The sequence below is a fragment of the Canis lupus genome, chromosome X (assembly GCF_048164855.1).
Source record: "Canis lupus baileyi chromosome X, mCanLup2.hap1, whole genome shotgun sequence".
NCBI classification, from domain to species: domain Eukaryota; kingdom Metazoa; phylum Chordata; class Mammalia; order Carnivora; family Canidae; genus Canis; species Canis lupus.
In genome coordinates, this window is record NC_132876.1 from 110,173,390 (window position 1) to 110,198,343 (window position 24,954).

General features: G+C 50.6%; 1 protein-coding gene across 7 annotated transcripts in view; it reads left to right on the plus strand.

The window, feature by feature from the left end:
- Positions 1–20,920, plus strand: part of PHKA2 (phosphorylase kinase regulatory subunit alpha 2) — an 83,354-nt gene extending 62,434 nt beyond the window's left edge. For 2 of the 7 annotated variants that reach the window (XM_072817564.1, XM_072817563.1), the window contains 14 exons: positions 1,450–1,538; positions 2,739–2,872; positions 3,287–3,443; positions 4,229–4,308; positions 4,714–4,792; positions 4,892–5,021; positions 5,591–5,692; positions 7,454–7,572; positions 8,268–8,297; positions 9,715–9,768; positions 11,608–11,778; positions 13,872–13,925; positions 14,630–14,830; positions 15,390–16,054. In XM_072817564.1, the coding sequence (XP_072673665.1) occupies positions 1,450–1,538; positions 2,739–2,872; positions 3,287–3,443; positions 4,229–4,308; positions 4,714–4,792; positions 4,892–5,021; positions 5,591–5,692; positions 7,454–7,572; positions 8,268–8,297; positions 9,715–9,768; positions 11,608–11,778; positions 13,872–13,925; positions 14,630–14,830; positions 15,390–15,560 (1,571 nt within the window). In that variant the 3' untranslated portion in view covers positions 15,561–16,054. Of the gene's footprint in view, positions 1–1,449; positions 1,539–2,738; positions 2,873–3,286; positions 3,444–4,228; positions 4,309–4,713; positions 4,793–4,891; positions 5,022–5,590; positions 5,693–7,453; positions 7,573–8,267; positions 8,298–9,714; positions 9,769–11,607; positions 11,779–13,871; positions 13,926–14,629; positions 14,831–15,389; positions 16,055–20,730 lie in introns of those variants that run through there. The other 5 variants (XM_072817560.1, XM_072817556.1, XM_072817561.1 and 2 more) reach the window with 5 other exon arrangements.
- The last annotated feature ends 4,034 nt before the right edge of the window (positions 20,921–24,954 follow it).

The window sequence follows — 24,954 nt, forward strand, 5'->3', positions numbered from 1 at the left end:
CCCTGGGCCAAAGGCAGGCGCTAAACCGCTGCGCCACCCAGGGATCCCTAGGGTTTAGTTTTTACATTTTCTTCTCACTAAGTGGTTTCCAGGTCCCCCAAGTCAACTTTTCCCCCTCTGGTGGGAAAATGTGGTCTTCTAATGTGGTCTTCCACATTAGAATCTTTCCTCAAATGCTGGGTGTTCCTTGGTTATCTGCTCACCTCTGCGAGTCTCTAAGCATGGAGGTGGGGTGTGGGTGATGGATGAGTGTAGGCTGGGTAGATTTCCCAGAGCTACTCTACAATCTCTTTTGCGATCTCCTTTTTGACAGGTCAGGGTTGGTCGCTTGGAGCTGTATGGTCACTTAACTCTACCCGAGGACTGTGGACATGCCACACACCCCACCTCTCGCATTCACTCTCTTCCACAGGCCCTCTAGTCTTCTGTCAGGAGGAGCAAGGCAGTTGCCAAGTTGTACGGATTGGAGGAAGGTGTCTAGGGAGCTCACTGCTTCTTGCACAGCTTCTCTCCAGTCTTCCTTATTTCTGGACCCCTTCCGGACCCCCCAATTCCAGAGGTGTATAATGCAGCAAGCTCCTGAAACGTCTAAGGATTCTCTGACCTAAACCTGACTGGCTGTTGGTTGTTCTCACTGCAGACTTGGGGTTATGTTGCCTTCTGTCTGCTTAGTCTGTTATCTTTCATTCATCCGTTTTCCTGCTTCCAAAATGTCACTACTGTTGTCTTCTCTCCCACTTTTCCCTATTCTTGAGGATTTGTCTTTTTAAAAAAATTATTTTCTGCCAAGTCAAGGGGGGATTTGAGAGGAATTAAAATTAAAATGTGTGTTTCCTTTATTAGTATAGCCTGGAGGTCCATAAATGCCTTTTAAATATGCCCCGTCTCTATTTTGAAAGCCTCCTATTTTCCCAAGAAAATAGCCTGGAAGACACAGATGGCTTGATGAATAAGTACTGATAATGATAGCATCCAAAGGTGGTTCAACACCAGAAGCTCCAGCAGCTGGCCCTGGCAAAGTGAAATGCACGCCGCACTCCCGGGAACTGGACGCCTCAGTTACCAGAAGGCCAGTGACCTTGGCCACATGCTCTTCCTTCCCGGGTTCTCAGTTTCCTCATCTGAAAGACATAGGTCCACCTGAGTCATTTCTAAAGCTCCTTTCAGTCCTCAGATGCTATGTCAGTTCCCTGGAATTCCAGGAGGAAAAAGGGAAATTCTGCTCCTTAAGTAAAGCAAGATCCATGTCCTGCTCATTTCCTGTTCCCAGATTTAGCACGTGATGTGGCTACATGGTAAATTCTTTCCGAAATTAATTAAGCTAAATAAATAACGACTCCTTTAGTTGGTTTGTATTGGGTAAGGAGTAGCCGCCATACCTCTCTAAAGAAGTCTCCTCCTCCTCCTCTTCCTCCTCCAAAGGCCTTGCTTGCTTCTCTTGTTTTCCAGTTGTTCCCATGACTTTGCCAACTAAAGTTCTGAGTGCTCACCGCAAGTCACTGAATCTTGTTGATTCTCCTCAGCCACTCCTAAAAAAGGTAAAGTATTTAGAATCACTTTTTTGTTTTTTAAGTGTGATGTTCTTCAGTGCTGGCATGGTCCCAAGAACTCTTTCATGTGGTTGAACTTGAAAGAGTATATTTTTTGATATCCAGGACTTTGGGGATGGGAAGTTCTGGATTTCAGTGGGAACCCACTCACTTAGTTGTCTGCAGTCTGCCTTGTGTCCTTATGTACAATGCATGTGATGCAAACCTTTATATTTTGCATGTAGAAAAAGGCTACTGCCTTTCCACCTGCTCATCAGAATCTGTCATGCTAGAGGAAGTAAGCTAGCTCACTGCCTAGCCCTGCCCTGTCTGTGCCAGCCAGCCAAGGCCAGGCCATTTGCAGAGCAGGGTACAAAACTAGAAAAAGATCCCTAAGGAAAGTATAATCTCAGGGTGTTCCCCACTGGTTCCCATAATTTGTTTTATCTAGAAGTCTCCCTTGATTTTCTCTCACATGAATATAAGGATTCAATGTCTACTGGAGAATATTTTAACCTAGCCTCAATTATAGGTTGTTTAAAACTTACATAATTTTTGTGTTTGTTTTGCTTTCAAATGGATATTTTATGGGGAACCCTGGGTGGCTCAGTGGTTTGGCGCCTGCCTTCAGCCCAGGGCATGATCCTGGAGTCCCAGGATTGAGTCCCACATCGGGCTCCCTGCATGGAGCCTGCTTCTCCCTCTGCCTATATCTCTGCCTCTCTCTGTATGTCTCTCATGAATAAATAAATAAAAATCTAAAAAAAAAAAGATATTTTATTGCAGCCCAACCTATATAGAGAAAGATGGAAGCAGGTGACCAGTGTCAGGGACCACTCTTTGTGCTCTCCCAGTTGCCTCATCCCCTCCACTCCAGTGGTAACCTCTAGCCTGAGTTCTAGCGCCCATGGGTTCATTTTCACCTTTTTTTCAACTTTTCAATGTGTAAGTTTTGGGGGATTGGAAGTTCTGAGTTACTTACACATAATTTAACCTGTTCAGCCTGGTCTCTTGCAAACATCGAGTAACAGAGTGATTCACTGATCAGAAATAGTAAACATATAAATAAAAAGTTACAGAAGAGTCCCTGAAACCCTGGAGCCCAGCAGTACAGAGTTCCAAGCCCCGCTGCTATGTTACTTCCTGGTCTTCTGAGAGTTCACACACTCAGCCCCTCTCCCCTGCTTTTTTTGGCTTTTGTGTGTCTAGGCCCCTGATGAGGACTTCCTGTGGCCCAGAGATGACCATGGTGATGTGGACTGTGAGAAGCTGGTGGAGCAGCTGAAAGACTGTGCAAACCTACAGGACCAAGCAGACATTCTGTACATTCTGTATGTGATAAAGTAAGTTTATGGTCTTCACTAGCTCGAGCTTGTTCCATTCTCCTTGATTCTATTTGAGTTTTCTTGGCCTTCCAGCAAACCAGGTCATGATTCCCCCAAATTCCCCAGGATCACCATGAACAGACTTCTGTCCCCTTCCCTGTCTACTAGTGCTGGTCTCCTGGGACGAGAAGGCTGAATGAGGCCAGGATCTCACTGCTTCCTGATGTTAGGCTTCTGTTTGAAATAGACATAAGGGATGCTGTGGTAAGATGGAACCCTCTCGGTGAGACTCAGAGGCACCGGGAGGGCCCCCAGAACTTGGCAGAATGTACAGTGATTCATTTCCCTCCCTGCCAAGTGAGCTCTGCTGCAAGAGAATCTGACTTGTAAGCCTTCCAGGCCATACTTCTGGAGTTTTCTATCTCTTGACAGAGGCCCCAGCTGGGACACAAATCTCTCTGGACAACACGGGGTCACAGTTCACAGCCTCCTCAGTGAGCTCTACGGGAAAGCTGGCTTGAACCAGGAGTGGGGTTTGATTCGCTACATCTCTGGCCTGCTCAGGAAGAAAGTAGAGGTCCTGGCAGAGGTCAGAGCAAGTGCACTCGGGCAGTCCGTTTGTTCTTTCTAGCCCCTAGAAGAGCCCGTGCCCTCTTTCTGTTAGAAAAGCTGGAGGCAAGTAGCTCATATTTGTAAAGGAAATCGGTTATCCAATACACAGATGGAATAGGCCCTCCTCTCCTGACCTCCCACTGTTCTTGGAGGGCAAGCAAAGGAAATGAAATTCAAGTTGATTAGTTTTGTTCCTTTTTAGCTGCAGAAAAGGGTTTTTACCAAGAAATAAAATGAAAATGCTTTGTGGCCTGCCACCTTTAAACAGAGCGTTCTTATTTCTGCACATCTGCAATATAATCATGATTAACATTTTAACCCTGAGGCCCTGCAGAATCCAGAACTGCTCTCTAAGACAGTAGAATTCAATGTTATGGTAAGGTGATGGTGTTTACTGTGTGTAAATAATGGGGAAACTGGCAACTTAAGACTGTAATGTGGTCATGAACTCTTAACACTGCTATCTTAGGACTCAGGACAGCTCATCTCCCTTGTGGAATAGCTGGGGATGCAGTGTGTTTACTACAGTGGGTGGGCATTGAATACCCAGGCCACAGAGCTCACAGGGCCCCAGCCCTGCTTGGGTGGCTCAGTCTGGGGTCTATATATGAATTTTCAAATAAATGGCAGCATGGGTCATAAAGCTTGTAAAGGTAAATCTGTCGTCTTGGTGGTGACACTTCCCTGTTGGCTTTTCTCTTCTCCGCCTCCTCCACCCTCCGGCTGTTGCCGTGGTCCGCATCCTTTTTCCTACGCGAGTAGGCCTGCACAGACCTGCTGTCACACCAGAAACAGCTCACGGTGGGCCTGCCACCAGAGCCCCGGGAGAAGACCATCTCTGCGTAAGTCTTCAGCCTAGTGGCCTCACATTTATAGGTGTGCCATCCACCATTCAGGAAAGGGCCCTTTTTTTGAGATTTAATTTATTTAGCTAAGAGAGAGAGAGCACAAGCGGGGCAGGGTCGGGGGGGCAGGGAGCAGAAGGAGAGGGACAAGCAGACTCCACATTGAGCAGGGAGCCCTATGTAGGGCTTGATTCCACAACCCTGAGACCCGTGACCTGAGCTGAAATCAGGAGTTGGATGATCAACTGAGTGAGCCACCCCATGCCCCAGGAAAGAAGATCTTTTTAAAAACACAGTCGCTCAGGAGCTCCCAGCAGGAAAATAAGGCCCTTCTGTAGAGGGTGAGGAAGTACCACTCTTAGGTATCTTTCATGGTGTTTGTGTCTTGATGCTCCTTCCTAGGCCCCTGCCCCCGGAGGAGCTCACAAAGCTCATCTATGAAGCCAGTGGGCAGGACATCAGCATCGCAGTCCTCACACAGGTCAGGGGCGGAGGGAGGGGCAGGGCCACGCCTCAGTCCCAGTGCAGGGGCCTCTCCACCACCAGCCCCTGAAACACTGTCTCCCCGTGTCTGCATCAGGAGATTGTGGTTTACCTGGCCATGTATGTCAGGGCGCAGCCCAGCCTCTTCGTGGAGATGCTCAGACTCCGGATCGGACTGATCATTCAGGTGATGGCCACGGAGCTGGCACGGAGCCTGAACTGCTCAGGTATGGTGCGCACAGGCAGGCCTTCGGGGGGGGGGGGGGGTTCCCACCCCTCCCACCCTGCCCCACTGGGGGCCTGCCCAAGTATTCTGGAATCAGGGCTTCTGAGCCTTTGCAAGTGCTCATGCTTTACCAGGTTCTCTCATTTCTGCGTCACTTGGCCAAGGCAGCTAGCACAGGGTGCTGAATTTCATACGTCAGGGAGAATGAGGCACTAGGGTCTCATGCTCTGCTCCTGACAGCTAAGTTCCTTCAGTATCCCCCTGTGGTGAGAGGTTATCCTCCATTTCATAACACTTCTACCAGTGTAAATATGTAAATCGACTAGGAGCCACATTCCAGCATCGGGAATCATCGGTGTGAAAAATTACGTGTCTGAGTGTTAAGAAAATACACAATTTAAACCGTATTTGGAATCACTGAGGAGCAGCACAGTTCTGCCCTGAAACAGTAGTGAGGTCATCCCAAGCAGGGAGACCTGCCGCGGTAGCCTTTGTCGCCATCTCCCCGAGGCCTGCCAGTCTCAACATGCCAGCAGCTGTTGGAGATACTTAGAAGGTGTGTATTTGTAGGAGAAGAAGCTTCTGAAAGTTTGATGAATCTCAGCCCTTTCGACATGAAAAACCTCCTGCACCATATTCTGAGTGGAAAGGAGTTTGGCGTTGAAAGAAGCAGTAAGTCAATGCTCGGTTCACCATTGTGGGGGGCCAAAGGGGCGAGACAGGCATGCCCAGGGTCTCCTGGAGCTGCAATCGTGGACAGACTCTACAGGGGAGGGTCCTTGCTTTACAGAGACCTCTGCTTGTAGACCTCTGTGACCCCTCGTAGGCTGGCTGAGAGTAGTCGCATGTGGCTATGGCATGCACCCCTCTGCACCCTGGCTTGCCACCTCCCTCCTCTCACCCTCACTTGTGCACATGTATGAGGAGGGCAGGGTATGACCAGGGTGTTGAGACGAGAGGGCTTTTTCCAGTCACCTGAGTGCCCCACCTTTGGTTTGGTAGAAGCACTCTCAAGCAGACCTCCGATACCCTTTAGGGGAGCAGAGTCCTCTACACCCTCCTGGCATGTTCTTGCTGAGCTTGCTTCACTCCATCTCGCTCACTCAGTTTTGATCTGTACCAGAACCTTGTTTGCTGTGCTAGGAAATATAATCACCCGAGTCCTGGTGGAATTCTGTTCTCAAATGCTCCCTAATTATAATTGAAGCAATTACCATTTCTCCCATCATAATACAGCAAAATGATTTGCAGATACATTGGTGAATTTATTTCATCAAGCCAAAGAAATGCGGTGTAGGCTGTCATTCTTTTTATTTAATAAGAGGGACACTGGGTACTTCATTTTTTTCCTCCAGAGTGTGCACCAGCTAGCAAACAAAGACAGCATGGTGCAATCAGATGTGTTTTGGTCGCTTTTCTCCTTTCCTGAAGGAGGAGTGCTTGAGATCCTTTTCCAAAAGTAATTTTCAGTTCTATTCAAATGCACAGCCCTTGAAACGTAAATATGCAAGATAAATATTTTATGTGTTCTGCTCATCAAAATAATATATGTGGTTTGACAGAGATAATGACTAAAAATTTGTTATTAGATCTAAAGCTATAGATGCTTACAAAATTGAGAACGGAATAATGTCACTTGAAAGCTATAAATATGTCTAATTGCAAGCAGAAGGGATGGGAAGGGACAGCACGTACAAATGCCCAGCACCATGTAGCTGGCATAGGAGTGCAGAGCTAAGAGGGGTAGGTGGAACTCAAGTCGAGAGGGCTTTCTCCTGAAGGCAGAGGCAGGCCTGGAAGGACTCCAAGTGTGTAGTGACATGATCACACTTGCCTTTTATGATTGCTGTGACCGAAGCCCAGAGAATTGGTTCATGGGGTGCACACAGACCTGAGTTCAGAGGCTGCTGCAGCAGGTTGAAAGTGAGGTGATGGAGGCCTCCCTGCTCCTTCTGCTGTCAGAAGCACATGGATTCTTGGGCAGCCATGCCTCCTCCACCGGCAGCCCTCAGCTCGTTCTCCCAGGACTTCCCCGGAAGAAGGGAAGGTCCGGCCCCAAGGTCCCTTAGTTGGGTGGTCTCAGTTTTCTACAAGGAAGATGTGCTTTTGGAGAAGAAATTATTTTTTAAAAAACCAAGTAATTCATTAAAGTGTTTTATGGCCGCTCTGTTTTTCTCCATGCTGCTTAAGTGACGTTCACTTTTTCACCCACTAATTCAGACAGCTAATGGAGCCTGTGCTGTGTAGCAGGCACTGTTCCAGATGCTGGAAACAGAGCACTGGCCTGGGCAGATGAGGCTGTCTTCTAAGAGAGTTTATAATCAAGTGGGAAAGATAGATGTGGATTAAAAATAAGCACATGGCACGTATTCCTCCCTCAGGGTGGATGCTAATAGTTTCTGAGAACTACATGTGTGTGTGTTTCCCCTCCAGTGCGACCTATCCATTCCTCTACATCCAGCCCTGCCATCTCTATCCACGAAGTGGGACACACTGGAGTCACCAAAACCGAGAGGAGTGGCATTAACAGACTGAGGAGCGAGATGAAACAGGTAAGACAAGACTCAGTGGCAGTGCCTGGAAAGAAGTGCTTTTCATACCTGGGCTCACCTCAGAAAGTGCTAGAAACCCAGGACATGCAGGGTGCTCTTTGTAGAGGATGTGAGCTCCCTTCTGTCCTGAGATCTGAACACACGCTACCCAGATATCTAAGAATTATGTGAACATTCCAGAAAACCCCCTTACCTGTGTTTGTGTCTGCTGCTGAGAACCACACTTTCTTGGTGGTGGGCCACAGCTATTCCAAAAATAAAGTCGTGCAAAATGTAACTGAATCATCTCTCTGTGAAATGTGTCCTTCAGATGAAATAGCAAAAAGATTGTAGAAACAGAATGGAATGCTCACGATACCTGTGTTTGCCATCAGCAACAGGTGTCTCTTTTCTTGGTTCACTTTTTGTTTCACAGAAAATTCCTTCTGCAGTGACCCCTGGGACGGTGCTAAGATTGGATTGATCTATAGGAGGAAGGAGAGTTTCCTTCTGACCATGAGCTGAGTGACAAATGTACTCAGATTCTCTTCTCCATTTCAAATGATGCCTCAGTAAATTGAGTCCATGAGGTGCTCCTGGGTCACACCCAGCAGTTGAGCCAACACTTCCCTGGATTTTCTAGAGGGTGACAAAAGTAGGGCATCCTTGATTTGAAACTGGCTTTTGTTTATGTCCTGATGTATTTTTACTTTCAGATGACTAGGCGATTTAGTGCTGATGACCAGGTGAAACATTGTCTTGTTTCGTTCCTCACGTGTGTACTTCATGTTCTTTCTGGCTTGAATGTGGAAAGCAAGGTGGTGAATACGGAGATTGATGGCACAGGGAATGGTTTTGCCCATCAGATCCCCCCGGGTAGAGGTGACCCCTTGGGCTGTGACAGGCCGCCCCGGGGATAGGCAGACCAAGAGAGGTAGCCTTACCATGCACCTTTGAAAAACCCATTTCTCAGGCTCTTGGGTTTTATAGGATGCTTTGTGAGAGAGAGAGTTCTGGGCTCTGCCTTGGCAGGAGTTTCTGTTCAAAAAAAGGGAAAGTAAAGAGGGAAAAGTAAAACATGGCCATTGAGTAGATGACTAGAAAAAACACTGCTAGTCCTGTCCCCAGATTGCCTGGGGGAATTTAACCCTGGAAGGAAAACCGTGTAAGGAGACTGTTCTTTGAGAGCACCTTCGGGACATGCATCCTCCCCTTCCCTCCAGAAAGTTAGCACATTCCTGATGATTTCATGTCCTGTGACAGAGAGCGTAGAGGAGTTGTAGAGTGACATGCAGCTTCTCTCTGTTGTCTCTGATGCTGCTTTAGGCTCTTTCCAAGTCAGCCAACTTTCCAAACATCTTCCTTCACTAGCCACTCGGTGGCACCATACCCCGATCATGGCTCACTATGGGTGAGCATGGGTGGCTCCTTCTGCCTCCATTTAATACTGTCCTTGCAATGTTATGGGAACAAAATGATCTACTTTGATAGGTTTCGATTCAGCCAGTACAAGCTTTATATTTGGCTACTTACATCAAGGAAATGTATTATTCTCTGTCTAAAATTTTATAGATGCCTTGGCGTTGTAAATTTCTACTCACTTTTGCAAGAACACCACAGGTGCACAGTCTGTGCTCAGGTACTATCTCCATGCAAGTTAAGGATACATTATAGATTTTTAGCTGAGAAAATACTCGTTTGGCCAAAAAGTTATCAGCCTGCCCTTATTTGTTCATTTAACAAATATCTATGTAACGCCAGTAGGTGCCAGATCCTAAATGCTGGTTATGGGTAGGTATTTTATTGATCTCTACAGATTTTTGCACCTCTTCACTTAAAAGATTAGCATTTTGTGGCTCTGACTTTGGAAAATAAATGGTGTCCTAATTCGATGAGGCCCCTCCACATTGGCTTAGGATAGGTAACGTATTTCATACTCCTGTGAAAGAACATTTCCCAAGTCCTCCGTTGCACGGAGCCCTGAGCTCTGCACTGGCTGGTGTCTGGGGCTGTTTGCCTGGACGGTGAGTGAGAACCTCTGTCTGGCTGCCTCCTCTGCACCTTCTTTTCGTGGGGTTTTCCATGGTGTTCTATGTGCCTCCTCTCTGCTGGCGTCCTTTGGTGTCACTGCACATGACTGAGTGGACTCTCTTTGTTTTGTAGCTGTTTTCTGTGAGCCAGGCCGTGTCCAGCAGTGCGCATTCCTCCAAGTCTGCGGTAAACCATGCATCCCGACTGTCCTCACCGCCTCCTTGTTTGTGGTGTCTGAATCCTCTTGTTGCCCTTCTCGTGCACCCACCTCATCCCTACCTCCCACAGAGTTGAACAGGTTTAAGTGTTTTCGTTTGACTGTCATTGTGAAGAGGGTCTAGAAGGAAAGCCCAGAAGTTCTTGAATTGAGCTTTGTTTGTCCAGGAGCTTCTGGAACCTTCGAAGCATTGGTTCTGTGCCTTTCTTCTGAGCTGTGGTGGCAAGCCACTGCCTGCACGTGCTGCTGAGCACCTTGTACTCATAATGCCCTGGCTTGGCGTGAGGCCCCAGATCAAGTGGAGGAGTAGGAAATATTCTAATTGCAGAAGCAAGTCTTAATCTTCCTCTTGAAACTAGAAGGAGAAAACCAGCTGAGTCATTGATGAGTGTGGCTGTAATTACTTTTATTTGTATCTAATTGTTGCCGTGTTTAAATGGCAGTAATGAGCCCGATGGAATAACCCAGCCTAACAGCCTCTTCAAAATAAGATCCGATGAAGTCAAAATGAGTACATAGGGAAGACTCCTGCCTCCTGCCCTGCTAGCAGGCCTACCATTCAGATTTCATTTTGAAACCTTTAAGTGTGTTGCTGTGCATTGAGAAACGAAGGTACCAGAGAGTTCAGAACGAGGTAACGTGGAAGGATGAAAGTTACCCTCTACTGCCCTGTACATGGGCGGGTTAGAATCCACCCCTTGGCAGAAAGCGGGCTGTGAGCTCTGCTGCGGGGAGGCCAGCTTGGCTTGAAGGCCCCGCTCCAGGCCCCCACCGGGAGCCTCTCTGAGCTGCATCTGCAGTCGTGGGCGGGCCTGCTGACTCCGGAGGCCAGAAGCAGAACTGCTGGCCCTGCCCCAGCACTTGGCTCACGAAGGCCAGAATCCCAGAATCCGGCCAGCCTCAGGCCAGGAGGTGGGGATGGGATGACGCGCGCTCCCTCTGCTTCAGCAAAGCGGATGCTCCCTCTCGGAGGCCGCCATTGGCCCCCCTGGTCAGGATGGAGCCTTGTGCTGAGAACAAACAGAAAGTGATTCAGAGGGACTGGTGGATATACCGTCATCTCTGAGGCCCCACTACTAAATAAGGATTCCCAGCCTTTACTTTTTGTCTTTGGCTCCAGAACAACCCGTCTCCCCCTTCCTCCATGTGACGTGTTGCATTGTCTGCAGCATCTGCAATGCAGGGAGGCGCCCACTGCTTCTCTGGGGCACCATAGAAGTCAAGTGGGCACTTCGGCGTTTCTCTGCCTGGGCTGGAGCGCCTCTGAAAGGCCCACATACTCTGAGAGCCTGGGCTCGCTCTCCAGGCCCTCCTACAGCAATGCCAGAAGGCCTTGGGAGGGACAGCTGAGGCCCGTGTGCACTTACTGCAAGCCAGGCGTGCTTTCAGGGTTTTCTGTATCTTCTTTCAGGGAGCACTCCCGGCTCCCTACAGCAGGTCCGACTGTGCCCCGTTGTACGGGTGAAGGCGAGGCCCAGAGCTAGTGTTGCGACTGATGTGGGGGTGATGAGTAGGGAGTCACAGCCTGGCTCCGGGGGCGGCACTCTCGCCTGCTCGGCCTCCCCTGTCAGGTCGAGGTCCTTTGCTGCAGGGCTAGGAGGGGTATACAAAGGAGATCAGTAACCGAACCCGTACAGAAAAGAATCCAGTTTCAGGAAATGGCCAGACTCCAATCAGGGAACTCTGGTCCTTTCTGGGCAGTTGGTCTGTGTTTTGATGAATTTGCTGAGGCATCCCTCACGGCGGCCCGCAGCCCCATGGGGCATGGCTCCGAGGTTTCTGAAGGCCCTACGCCGTCTGTCTTGCAGAGGTCCAGCACCCCGTCCTCGCCCACGGGCACATCATCGTCAGACTCGGGTGGCCACCACATCGGCTGGGGGGAGCGCCAGGGCCAGTGGCTTCGCAGAAGAAGGCTGGATGGAGCCATCAACAGGGTCCCTGTGGGATTCTACCAGAGGGTGTGGAAGATCCTTCAGAAGGTAGTAAGCTTGGCCACTCTACTGCATTCCACTGGCCTTGTCACCGGGTGGGCACGCACTCCTAGGGAGATGAACCCTCCCCTTTAATTCCTTTAGGAGGCACAGCGGCTCCTGCAGGTGTCAGGGAACAGGTGGCTGCAGAGCAAGCAGACGTACAGCTCCCCAAGCTCAGGGAGCCCCCAGCCTAGAGCAGGGTTTCTTCACCGCTGATGTTTGGCACCACTGACACTCAGGGCCGGGTAGTTCTTTTTTGTGGAAGCTCTTCCATGTGTTGTGGGATGTCAAGCAACATCCCTAGCCTCCACCCGCTAGATGCCTGTAGCACCCCCACTCTCACCCACGGTTGTGACAACCCAAACTATCTCCAGACGTTGCCAAGTGTCCCCTGGGCAGCAAATTGTCCCGGGTGAAAGCTGCTGGCTGCAACCACAGCAAGTTAGATCAAGTGGCAGCCCAAGTTTTGTGGGACCACCTTTGACATATATTTCAGGGACATAGGAAAGAAGATAGATAAGAGCCGTAGAAGGCAGAGAAGGCTTCGGATGACAGCCCTGTGACAGAGGCAACCTGGAATGGCAACCCTAGGCCTTAGCCTCCTGCACGTTCAGGCAGGTGTGCTGTCTGTACCTTTCAGTGACACCCTCCTATCTGCAGGGCACCATGTCAGGTCCCAGGTGCCCTGAGGCACAATCCCCACACACCTGGGCTGCCTCTGCCTCTCCACCTAGAGAATGGGGACCCCAGAGCCACTCCCCTTAGCCAGCTGCCCCCTATGCCTGTGGCTATGAGACAGCTGCCTGGGGATGTGAAGATATTAGCAGAGGTCAGGGAAGCCACAGGCCTCACTGGCCACACGGGAACACCGCAGAGCCTGTCTGTGCCTGTGACCGAGGAGGGGGCACTGGCGGAAGCCACACCCCTTTGCTCTGCACTTGCTGGACGCCTGGCTCCCTGTGGCCCGGTCCCAGAGCACTTGTGTGTCCCCCTGGGTTCTGCCCCAGCTGGTCTTTCCTTACACCCAGGCGCGGACCGCCTCAGTTAAAAGCTTTGATGCAAATAAAGAACCATGGGCAGGACCGATTTTTTTCTTAAAACGATTTTTTTTTCTTAAAACTATTTTTGTTAGTTCATTTCACAGTAGGAGAGGAGAGGATAGTAATCCCAAATGAGCACATACTACAACCCCCTTCCCAAAGCCCTAGCACCTCCCAGCCGTTTTATTTCTGTGGCAAGGGCCCTTGGTCCATTAGGGAGGTTTAGCATCTCTGCTTTGTAGGGACTGAGGTCTTCATGGGGCTAGCATGGGGACGTCAGAATGGTCCCTGTCGTCTGGCAGCTTGTCCCCACATGGTAGCAGAGCCCTCAACACCCACAAGCCTCTGCTCCTCCTTTCTCCACCTCTGCTCAGGAGGCGCAGGCATTTGCTGTCTCTCTGTCCTCAGCCCGCCAGGGCACGGGGATTTAGAAGGCAGCCAATTAGACTAGAATGAACTTCCTAGAAAATCTCCCCACTCTTCCTGGGGCATCATACGCTTCCATCCAGACTTCTTCTAGTTCAATACCAAGACACTCTTATTATGAAAAAGCAGCATTTTGTGTTGAGCCGGCGCTTGATATTTATATACACGGGCGTGCGTGTGCATGTCTGTGCATGTGCTCGCATCTTTTGTGATTGGTGCTTATTATAGTAATCTCAAAAATAGATGCCTGCAAAGGCACAGAAGTATCACTTCGCCAGCAGGAGCCATGAAAATCTCCCTTTATATGGCACCAAAGGGGGCCTCACAGCCGCCAGGGCCTGGTTGCCAAGTGTAATACAGAGCTTCCACAGAGGAGGACCCAGCAGCTCCCTGGGGCATTGTTCGTGCAAGATCTAAAAGATGCCTGCTGCTTCCCTAGAATTGCTCCATCGAAAACACAGCCTGTGGGCAGTGAGAACAAGCTCTCTAAAAATAACTCTGACCGTCTGGCGTGTTCAGCCTTCATGCAGGTTTCCAGAGCAGAGTGACTTGAACGTGTGCGAACGTGTGTGCACACTTACTAATCAGGCTCTGGAATCTGACTGAACTGTCCTATGTGTGTTCTGCCTTCAGTGCCATGGTCTGTCCATCGATGGTTACGTGCTCCCATCCTCAACGACGAGAGAGGTATGATGGGAAGACCCCGGCGCCCACCTACTGCGGGTCTCCCCCAAGTGCTTTATGTCGTGGGCTCCAACCGCTCCCATTTCTTCCAAGTGTGCTACAACCAGACAGGCCATTTGTAGGCCCATCTCTTTAGCCACTTCACCCTCACAGTTTGCTAAGGTTGTTTCCCACATTTGTTAGCATCACCTTTTCTTTGTCCCCTCAGAAACCACATATCTGACTGTCAAGAGCTTTACATTTGCCCTTTAAAGCACTCTGAAGAGAGAAGAGCAAAACTGCACGCCACACACATTGGACCTTTGTGCAGCCTCCTCCAACCCCTCTGTCGAGAACAGTCATCTTTCTGGTTTCCTTTCCCCTATTCATTCTTTACCAATGGGGTTTTTAGTTTTTACCCTGCCCAAGACCCAGTGCTATATGCCACAGGGAGTGATGATGGAGAAAGAGGAATGAGCAAAGGGCCCTGTCCCCTGGATGTCCCAGTCTAGTGGGTAGGTAAATCAAGCTAGGACAAGGCCAGCTTACCCCAACTGCGAGGTCCTCGGCCATCTGCTCCCGAGGGTTCTGGCTGGTGGAATCAAGAAGGTGGCCAAAAAGGAGGCAGCACTTGAGCCAAGCCCGGTGGGTGCTGTGGCCAGTGCTGGTAGCCAGCAGTGCTGGTGGGCCTCGGCTCCCTCTTGACCCCTCGCTGGTGCCTTTGACAGATGACCCCACAGGAGATCAAGTTTGCCGTCCACGTCGAGGCGGTGCTGAACCGCGTGCCGCAGCCTGAGTACCGGCAGCTGCTGGTGGAGGCCATCATGGTGCTGACGTTGCTCTCAGACACCGACATGAACAGTATCGGAGGCATCATCCACGTGGACCAGATCGTGCAGATGGCCAACCAGCTGTTTCTGCAGGACCAGGTGGGTGTGCCTAGGCCTGCCCACTCACACTCCCCACCCCAGCCAAGGTGGGGACAGAAGCAAGGTAGCAGGTTGGCTGGCATTTATCTCTGCCGAGGCTGAGGATTCTGTGTCCAATAGGAAAGAATATTCTCAAAGAAAATGGCATCACAGATGCTGAAAAAATGTCAACCATTTGGTTAGAAAATGGCACAGTGGCCACTTTGGAAATGGATAGACTCGTGTTGGCAATGGTTGTAGTGTGAACACCACTCTTGCTATGGGTGTGACCCTGGTAGACAAATCACTTACCCTGCGCCCAGCAGTCAGGTAGGAGGAGCTGTCTTCTTCTTACAGGGTCAGTATCGCGCTGCAGACTAGGACATGCGGGAGCACGGCGTAGTACCTGGAGGAGAGGCTGGGTGTCCTCCCCGGGCACTCTTGGCTCCTGTCCTTGGGCTTAGAGCCCTTCTCTGGGGGCTGCTGGTCCCCGACACCCTGGCTTCTAGCATGTCCAGTCAATCCCAGGATCAGAGAGAGAACTCTGTTCATTCTTTGCCTTGGTCTTTTCCTGCTGCAGATGTCACTTGGCGCCACAGACACCCTGGAGAAAGACCAAGCCACGGGCATTTGCCACTTCTTTTATGACAGTGCTCCAAGTGGGGCTTATGGGACAATGACCTACCTAACGAAGGCAGTGGCTTCTCATTTGCAGGAGCTGCTGCCCAATTCAGGCTGCCAGATGCAATAGGGCCTCAGTGCTCTGAGGCTGTCACTTGCCCCCTAGCCCTGTTGGGAACATTCTCCTGTTCTCCAAGATCCCCTGTGTTGATACAAAAGCATGTCCCATCAGAAACCCTGGCAGGGAGGAGGGGGCAGCAGTAGACCTGAAACCAGTGTCTGTCCAAGCCATAGCACGAGCTGAGGAGTCCTGTGCGCCCCAGGGAGTGCCACGGGATCGCTGTCTGGGTTCGCTTCGCTGTAACATTTGCCACAACATCTGCTCTTGGAGTCTGAAGAGGAATTGGAAATTAGTCTCTTTCGAGTGCAGTGTGAATGGAGAAGCCAGCTTAAATTGGCTCTTGCTGAGTGACCGCACTCAGTCAGATGTGCTAGTGCCACATCTGAAGATGGGAAGATCCTTCCAGCAGCAGGAGTGGACCTTGACAAGGGGGACATCCTAACGGGATACAGTCTCTCTGTGGACCAGACTGTTTACCAAATAGAACAACTCATTCTGTGGAAGTTTGGTTTTCTTGTGCCTTGCTTTCTTTCTAGGCCTCTTGTTTTAGTGGCATAGCTACCTTTGTGTAACAGAGTCCTCTCTTGCTGAGATTTAGAAAATTGCTTTTTTTTTTTTTTTTTGAGATTTAGAAAATTGCTTGCAGTTAACTTTGGCTTGCGGTCTTCAAGGATTTTATCCTGGCTTCTTATGAATTAGAGATTTCTTTTGCCTTATAAAAAAATCACACATCTTTTGGAATATAGCACACACACAAAAAGACAGGGGAGGTGCCAGCTCTTAGGACTGGGCCAACTGTTATTTTAGGGCTGGAGCAGCAGGGAGTCCCTCAGGAAGGCCTGTACCCCCTACTCCCGCGTGGGGTGACCACCCTGGCAGACGAGCAGTACCTCCCCCCTGCACTCGGGGGAGCCACATGAGGAGAATAGAGGTGCTAGACGCATGGTGTGCTCCTGCACAGATGATGCTTCTGGTCTTAGCACAGAGCCAGGTTGGCGACTTGAGCCCTTCCCCTGGAATTACTCTTGGCTTTCAGGCAGGTGTGCCCAGAGGCCTGGAATGTCGAGCAAGGACCTAGCCTCACAGGACAGAGCCTCACGGTCTTTGGCCAATGTTCCGCTGAATGGAGTTTCTCTCTGGGCACCGTCTTACCTTGGGGTGTGTGGGGGGGGGTTGGCGACAGGGAAGAGTTTGAATACTGGACTTCAGAGGGCAAGCCGTCCCCTGGCGGTTAAGTGGTGAGCTGCAGCAGCTGGAGGGTGACAGGGTAGATGTGTGACGACTGTGCCTCTGAAGTGCGAACATGCCCAGTGGATCATTGGCTCAGAAGTTTATGTGAAGGTAGAGAAAGCTGATGCTCTGGCTGCTTGGAGGGGACACAGAGGTGCCCGGTGCCCATCAGAATCAAGCAGTATCGATCATTTTTCCTGAAGCAGGAGAAGCAGGGTGGCCTTGTGTTCCTGATGCTTTCTGCTGAAGAACCTCTCTTCGGGCTGAGCCCAAGGGAGAGACAGCCAAGTAACACGGCTCAGTGCCCGGAGGCTGGGCTCCATGGTGTTCACGCACCGTGCACCTGCGACCTGGAGACTTTTGTTTCCAATTCTTGAAGCCACAGTACTTTCCTGGCTGGGGCACGGGGGGAGTGCCATCCAGGAAAACCCCGGAATCTGGCAGTTTCTGCTCCCGTGGACTTCTCCTCCCCTTCTCCTTTCCCTTCCCTATTAATGTCAGCACATGTTGCACACTTTCTGTGCCAGGTGTGGGAACACAAAAATACAGGAGACGTGACTCGGCGCTCAAGGACCTTGGCCCGGCAAGGAAGGCTGGTGTGAAAAGATGAGCGTGCTTTAGTGTGGCGGGGGCGGCGTCAGAGAGACAGGGCTGCGTGGGCCGGATGGCAGGCCCTGCCCGGAGCGCTGGCGTCGGTGCCGAGCTCAGAGACCGCACAGGCGGCCTGGCCTCCGGCTCCTGCCCACGCGGCACATGGCGTGGCCCCGCGCCACGCTTCCCCCGCGCTGCCTGCCCAGCCCTGTCATGCCCGCAAGGCCGCTGCTCCCCTGTGCCTCTGAGGGGCTGGGGCCGGGAGGTGGTCACAGCCACCCTGGTTTTAGAGAAGCCTTTTCATGACCTTTATTTTTAGCGTCTTTAAGCCGTGCTTAATATTGGACGAGGCTCATGTAGTTCACCTGATCGGCTTCCTGGAGGATCATTTCGAAAACAGACCATGCAAGCAAGGCACAAGCTGTCAAAGTCCCGGTTGCTTCTTGGGAGAAAGCTCAAGAAGAGTTACAGCCCTCTAGAATGAGCCAGATGCTAATTTAGAACATCACCTGCCTGTGGATGACGTGCACAAACCACGGAGGCCGTGTTTAGGCTCACCAACTGAGCTGCGGCCCGGGAGGAGAGCCATAATAAGCAATTCCGCGGAGCCTTCGATTCACTCTTTTGAAGCCTCTTTCAAATGAAATCCTGAAATAGTATCGCGTTTCCACAGGCATCAAGCTGTCAGCTTCAAAGAAGAAGAACAGGCTTCTGAGGCTTGATCCCTTTCACGAGCAGCTGAGGCCCACGCCGCCGCAGAGAGGAGCAGATGCTCGAGGGGGATGACAGAGGCCCCGTGCCGCCAGCAGCCTGGCCCCGGCAGGCTGGGCTTCCACGCCACGAGAGCACGGCCGGTGGCCCCTGCTGCTCTTCCCTCTAGCTTTCCTCGGAGCCGGAAAGGCCAGTTTTGACCTTTCTCATATTCTTTCTCAGAGCCAGGAACAAACACTTCTTTTAGCGTCCATTGAAAATCTGTTGGCCTCCCCACCTGCTGCTCACCCTGGCTTTGACCCAAAGTGAAGCCGGCAGCAAGGACGAAGGTTCAGTCTCAGAGTCAGACTGATCTTCCAGCCTGGCTCTGTGACCTGGAGGTGACTGATGTAGCCTCATGCACCCCAAATCTGCCTACCTCTCAGATGTACATAAGGCCTGCAGACTGGCACGGGGCTAAGCGTGAGGGCATGCATCATGGGGATCCCCTTCCACTCCCCACCCCCTGGCAGTCGGAGCCTGGAACTCCCCATTCACATGAATCCACATTTGCCCCATGGACACCCCCAGCCCCGCCAAGGGCCAGAGACAGACGTGTCTCCCCGGTCATGCCAGTGCCTCACAGGGTGGGCATCTGTCAGGAGCTCAGTTAGAGCTTCTCTGGGGCCTAGTGAATGGAAGGAGATTGTTACACATTGGCTGCCTGCATAGAGAGAATTTAAATGTTTCGTGTGCTTAAAAGAAAAAAAAAAGGAAAAAAAAAAAAAAGAAAAAAGAAGGGAAAAAAAAGACCAGAAGATCAGGAGGCAAAAGAAACAGTTTGTCAGCTGATTGATGCCATTTATTTCTGGACACAACGACAGGAGGCTCAGCCTCCCTTGATGTAAATTATAGCAGAACCATTGCTCAGTTCTATAGACACGCACACAAGTCTGGCAAATAGCTTTTGTCTTCCCTGCTTCCCTGTTGTCAGAGGGTACAAAAGCCTCCCACCCCCTCCCTTGGTGCTATTATCTTTCAAGGTGACTCTTAGGCTTTTGAAGTCCCTGCCATCTGCTGTATGTGTCTCTGCACTTTGCGTGGTCCCAGAATCCCTTCTGTTTGCCCGGACTTGGCCACTGATTCCTGTGCTTGCGAGGGAAAAGTAAAGCCACCGTCACCCTTCTAGAGCCCAGTGCCCCCTTGCCCTCCTCAAAGCCATGTAGGAAGAGCCACCTCTTTGAGTTACCAAGAGAGTTCTCTGAGGCATGAGAAGAACTGAAACCACAAGAGAGTGTTCTGGAGTCTAACACACGGAGCGTTTGATGGTTTGGGAGAGGGAACAGTTCCACCAGAAAACAACTGTGTGTGTTTTTAAGGAACATATGTGCAATTTTGGCAAAAACGCCTTCTCAGACGGAGTGGGATAATCAGAACCAGTGAACTCTGAAGTCACATGATGCATCCTCTGCCTTATTGCAATATGTCAACTATTCTGAAAAATGAATTGCTCAGAAAGCATTTATTGTGGCCTACTTCGGGCCAGACGTCGCTTGACTCAGGAAGGTGGACAGGTGTGGTGGGATGTAAAGACACCTCTCTGTCATGGAGACCTCTGCGGAAGGACACCGTGCAGCCTCCTGGGATGCATGCCTGGCACAGGCCTACCAGGCCATCCACTAGCTGTCAATTCTGCCTCAGGAACATGTATTCCAGAGAGGTTTGCTGTAGAGGGAGGCAGGGCCACGGCCGGTAGCTCAGGGCAGAGGGGACGAGGGCTTCATTGTACAGCAGGTCTAGGGGGACTGTGTCTGGGAAGCAGAGTGAAGGAAGCAGGTGTCCAAGGTGACAGACCTTCCTCCACTGGTCCTGAGGTGCCAGCAGCCTCCTGGAGCACCCCTGCTCTGCGACTGTTCAGAGGCAAGAATCGGGTAGCTGGAAAGTAGAGGCGAGCAGGTGACTGAGGGGAGCTATTCCTGTCCCCTTCCTCAAACCTCTGCCCCGGTCTCCGGCCTTAAACCCATGTGGCCCTATGACCAGCTGTAAGCAAACATGCAGGTGCGTGCACACAGCTGTCGGCCTGCCTCTGTCTGAGACGGTTCCGGTGACGGGGCTGCCAGTCCCGGGTCTCGTGGGCCTCAAGGGTGCAGTGGCTGGAAACCGTCCCCAGGGCTTGCCTTCAGGCAAGGCTTTGCCTGCCCTCACCTGCCCTTGCAGAGGCTTACCTATCCGTCCCAGCCCAAAGGGCTCAGACTGCAAGCACCTGCCTGCCTTTCAAGTCCAGGCCTTAGGAAGCACGAGAAAGACCGGGGCTGAGGCCTTCTAGGCTCTAAAGGCTTCACGTTCTGCACATCGCTCAAAGGCTTCTTCCTCTGTGCTTTAAATAGATGTGCTGTGCTGAGTTTTAAATTTGACACATTTCTTTTTTTGAACTTAAAAAAAGCACAATGGAAAGCAAGCAAGCAAGCAGCGTAGTGACTCATCCTCAGGAGGAAGGGAGCAGCTCCCTGATCAGAAGCAGTGGTCAGGAACGTTCCAGGAGGCTGCCCGGGGGTGTGGACCGTAAAGGGGACAGAGTGGAAATACTGTGCGAATAGGTGAGGCCAACGGGATTGGCTCTGAGGACTCCCTAGAATACGTGACTTTGTCTTCCGGGTCTTATTTCTAGGCCAGGCTCAGGCATCTCAGAAAGACGGAGGAAGGTGGCAGAGATTTCAACTGTGCATCTGGTACATCCCTCAGATATTGGTAAAGAACGAACCCATCATCATACATTTGCTTAGTTACCTGACCGTTACTAGCACCAGGATTGTACAGATGCAGAAACTGAGGCTCGACAGGCATGTGAATTGCATAAGATCTCCCACTTTAGATCCAGATTAAAGCTTGTGTTTCAAGACTCCATGTTTACCCAGATCTGGGCAAAGAACACTGTACCGCCTTTACAAATTTACCTCAGAAGAGAGACTCATTTTCTTGGTTTACACAAGGTTTGGATGGTACATATGGAGAGAAGTAGTGCAAGGGACGGGAAGTCTCAGTTTAGCATTCAGGGATTTAAAAAGCCCAGTGTAGCCTAAGATGATCCAAATCCTCTTTGCAAATGGGCAGCCTGGTGCAGCATGAGGCACTGCACCCAACTTAAGAATAGGGCACACCCATCCGAGAGGCATCGCTGGTCACCTGGAGTGTGCGTAGAAGTCGGGGCTAGGCTGGCAGTGCTGTGGGTTTAGTCCTGGCTGCCCCTCCATGGCCCTTTGCTCCCCAGCTAGAGCAAGGAGGTCAGGTCCTGCTCCATTTTCTCTTAGGGTTTCAAATCAGAAGAAATACAGTCAACGCTTTGGGAACTGTGACATTCTTAACAGCTAGAGCACCTATTCTGTAGTCCCTGCCACCCTAGAGACCCTGACCAGATGGTCAGCCTTCTGCAAGACTGGCTTAACGTGTCCCAACTGGCTCTGACCACCTCCTGGGTGCCCTGGCCCTTTCCCTGCCAGGTGCTCTGGGGTCAGCCAGGCCTCTGTGCTGCTGCTTAGGGCTAGGTACCCTTGGAGGATACACAGTCTCTTGGTGCTGCAGTTTGATCCTCCGTGAAATGGGGTGGTGATGGCATAACCTGTTGTCACTAGACGGTACCAAATGCTGGGGAAAGCATGTACTACTAATAATGTATATACAGTCACGGCTGATGATGTATATAAGCCACTGGCATATGGCAGAGCCTCAGTAGACAGTGGCTGTGGTTACCCCCCCGCCCCCCGCTCTGGAGGCTCCCCACTTAGATCTGCACGCTCCTGATCCACATGAGAGACAACCCAGGTGCCCACGAATATGGACTTTAGACTCAGGCTACTTTTAAGCTGCGTGGCTATGGATGGCCACGGACATCCAGTCACTTTCTGAGCTGCGTTTCCTCATTTGTCAAATGGGGATAATAGTGCTCATCATGTAAGGTTGTGGAGGACCAGAGACAATTGGATAATGGGAATTCTATAAAAAAAAAAAATTTGCAGCAGTCGGTCGGGACTGCAGCCTGGCAAAGCTTGGGTTAGCCCATTCAGGCAGCAGTTCCCACCACTCTAGAGAGGTCAAGGTTAATGTCCTGTGCTCTGCCCTGAGCAGGGCTCTCTGCTATGGACCAAGGCTGAAGCCAGGCAGACAGAGAAAGGGGATGGCACTTTGGGGAGAAGAAACAGAGAGTTTCAAAGCTCTAACTGCATCAACTTCTGAATTCCTTCTTCCTCTTAGAGCCTATGACCAAGGGCCTGGTGTGAAGAGAGAGGTCTTGGAGCCTGCCCCCTTAGTTGGGAGAGCTTTTGAGGCCCTTGGAGAAGAAAGCGCCTGGGATAGGCACAGTCCCAGGGCAGGGCCACAGAGGTGGTCCAGTCCACCCACCCCCTACCCCTGGATGGCAGCCCTAGAGGGCGTGGGGCCTGGGAGCGACCAGTGCACAGTGCGGCTTTGCCTGAAACCATCGGAGCCGCCTTGCATCCAGAACGGTTAAGAGCACTGCCCCGAGCAGGTGCTGGCATGCCTAGTCCAAATACTCTGTATTTTTTTTTAAGATTTTCTTTATTCATGAAAAAGGAAAAAAAAAGATTTTCTTTATTCATGAGAGAAAGAGAAAGAGGCAGAGACACAGGCAGAGGGAGAAGCAGGCTCCATGCAGGTATCCCGATGTGGGACTCGATCCCGGGGCTCCAGGATCACGCCCTGGGCTGAAGGCAGGCGCTCAACGAACTGAGCCACCCAGGGATCCCCCAAATCCTCTGTAAACTGGGGTCCGTGATGGCACTTCCACCTCATATGGTGGTTGCAAGGATTAAATATATTAATTTTCTCGAAGTGCTTGGATATCACCTGGCACCAGAGGAAGTGCTAAATAAATATTTGCTTAATAAAAAAATTAGATAAGGTAACCGTTCAATGAGTTCCTGTTTAAACACGGCCCCCGCAGGTCTTCTCCCCCCTTCTGTCCTCACTCCAGCCAGTCTCCTCTGTTTCCTGGGAGAGGCTCAGGTGCGGACCTTTCAGAGACATTAGCATTTTGGGACACGCCTTAGTCTCAGGGAGAGCTCTAGCTTGTGGAATTCTCAGCCTCTGGGCTACAGTGTGACAGGGAGAGGACAGGGCAGACGGGAGGGGAGGGTCAAAGGCCCGCAGCCTCCGCCCGGAGTGTCTTCTGTCCGAGTGCGGGCTGGCACTGCCTGGGGTGCACTCTGAGGGCCTGTCGGCTCCCAGAACTCGGAAAGGCGGGATCCTCCAAGTGGACACATTCTTCAGACATCCCAGGATGCCTTGAGCTGCACCTCAGATCACGTAGCTATCAGTGGCTCAAGCAATGAAGACACTGACCTACTTCAGCAGGAAGTCTGGCGCTGGGAAATCGCGGGGTTGGTACAGTGGTTCAGTAGCATCAGGAAGGATCCATGCCCTTCCCATCTTCCTTCTCCATCCTCTTTCATGCTTCTTGAAATTTCTTCTGCCTCATCCAGAGCTCTCTGTGGCTTGGGGAGAGCTGTGTTCTTCACTAAATACTTTGGGTGCTTCTACTTGTTTCCATCAACTCTAACCCCCTTCCCCCTGCCGCCACCTTACCTCGCTCCACAGCTGGAGAAAGCATAGAAACGGGCAAGGGGAGACAAGCCCCAGTCTAGGTGAAAAGGTCTGAAACAAGCTACAGAGAATGAGGATTACATGATCCAGAGCACTGGTTAAAAGACATGCCATTTGGATGAAGAGAGAGAGATGTGTGCTGTTTATCAGCACGTGAACGAGGGACGGTAAAAGGATGGAAAGGGCCTTGTCAGGCAGGTGCTAACCGGAAGCAAGCCGTGGGGACACGGGCTAAAATAGACTTCAGGACAGAAAGTAGTATTAGGGATGAAAAGGCTAATTACATGAGGATAAAAGATGAAATTCACCAAGAAGAGATTTCCATTTTAAACACGTACGTACCCAGTAAAATCACTTCAGCATGTGTAAAGGAAGCATAGTGAGAACCACGAAAAGGAGCTGATGGATCCGTCTTCGCCGTGGGAGATGTGAACACATGTCTGGACTACTGTGAAGTCGAGTGGCCAACAGGTCATCAAGGACAGAAGATCCGAATGACACAATTAACAACCTTTATCTAATGGACACTTAGGCCTCTGCAACACTCTGAGAATACAATTTGGCCTCTCCATGCACACTTGGAGCATTAAAATTGTGATCATATACTAAGCCATAAAGAAGGAACTAGTTAAAAATAAATTCGCGGACCCACAATCTCTGACCTTTTAAGAGGTAAATGGTTCCAATACATTTGGAAGTGTTGTTTAAATTGCTAAATAAGCTAAAGAAATCCTGAAACTGGGCAGCCCAGGTGGCTCAGCGGTTTAGCACCGCCTTCAGCCCAGGGCGTGATCCTGGAGTCCCGGGATCGAGTCCCACATGGGGCTCCCTGCATGGAGCCTGCTTCTCCTTCTGCCTGTGTCTCTGTCTGTGTGTGTGTGTGTGTGTGTGTGTGTGTGTGTGTGTGTCTCATGAATAAATAAAATTTAAAAAAAAGAAATTCATGAAACCTTTAAAATATTCAAAAGTCAATGAAAATTACACTATCGCGTATCAAAAGCTTGTGATATATGAAAAACCCAGTGCTTTGGAGGGAAATTTGTGACTTAGAAAAGACGAGAGCCTCCAGATTAATGAGTGAGTTTTCCCTTTTAAGAAATTAGACAAAAAGCAAAGACAATAAAACTAAGCACAGATTTTTAAAGATACAAGAGAGATCCACGAAGACAAAGTTACCTTTTTAGGAAAAGTAGTAAGTTAAGTAAACCTCTTTCAAAGTCACTCAAAATATTATGGATGGTAGGGGGACACGACTACAAAAAAACTGGATGTTAAA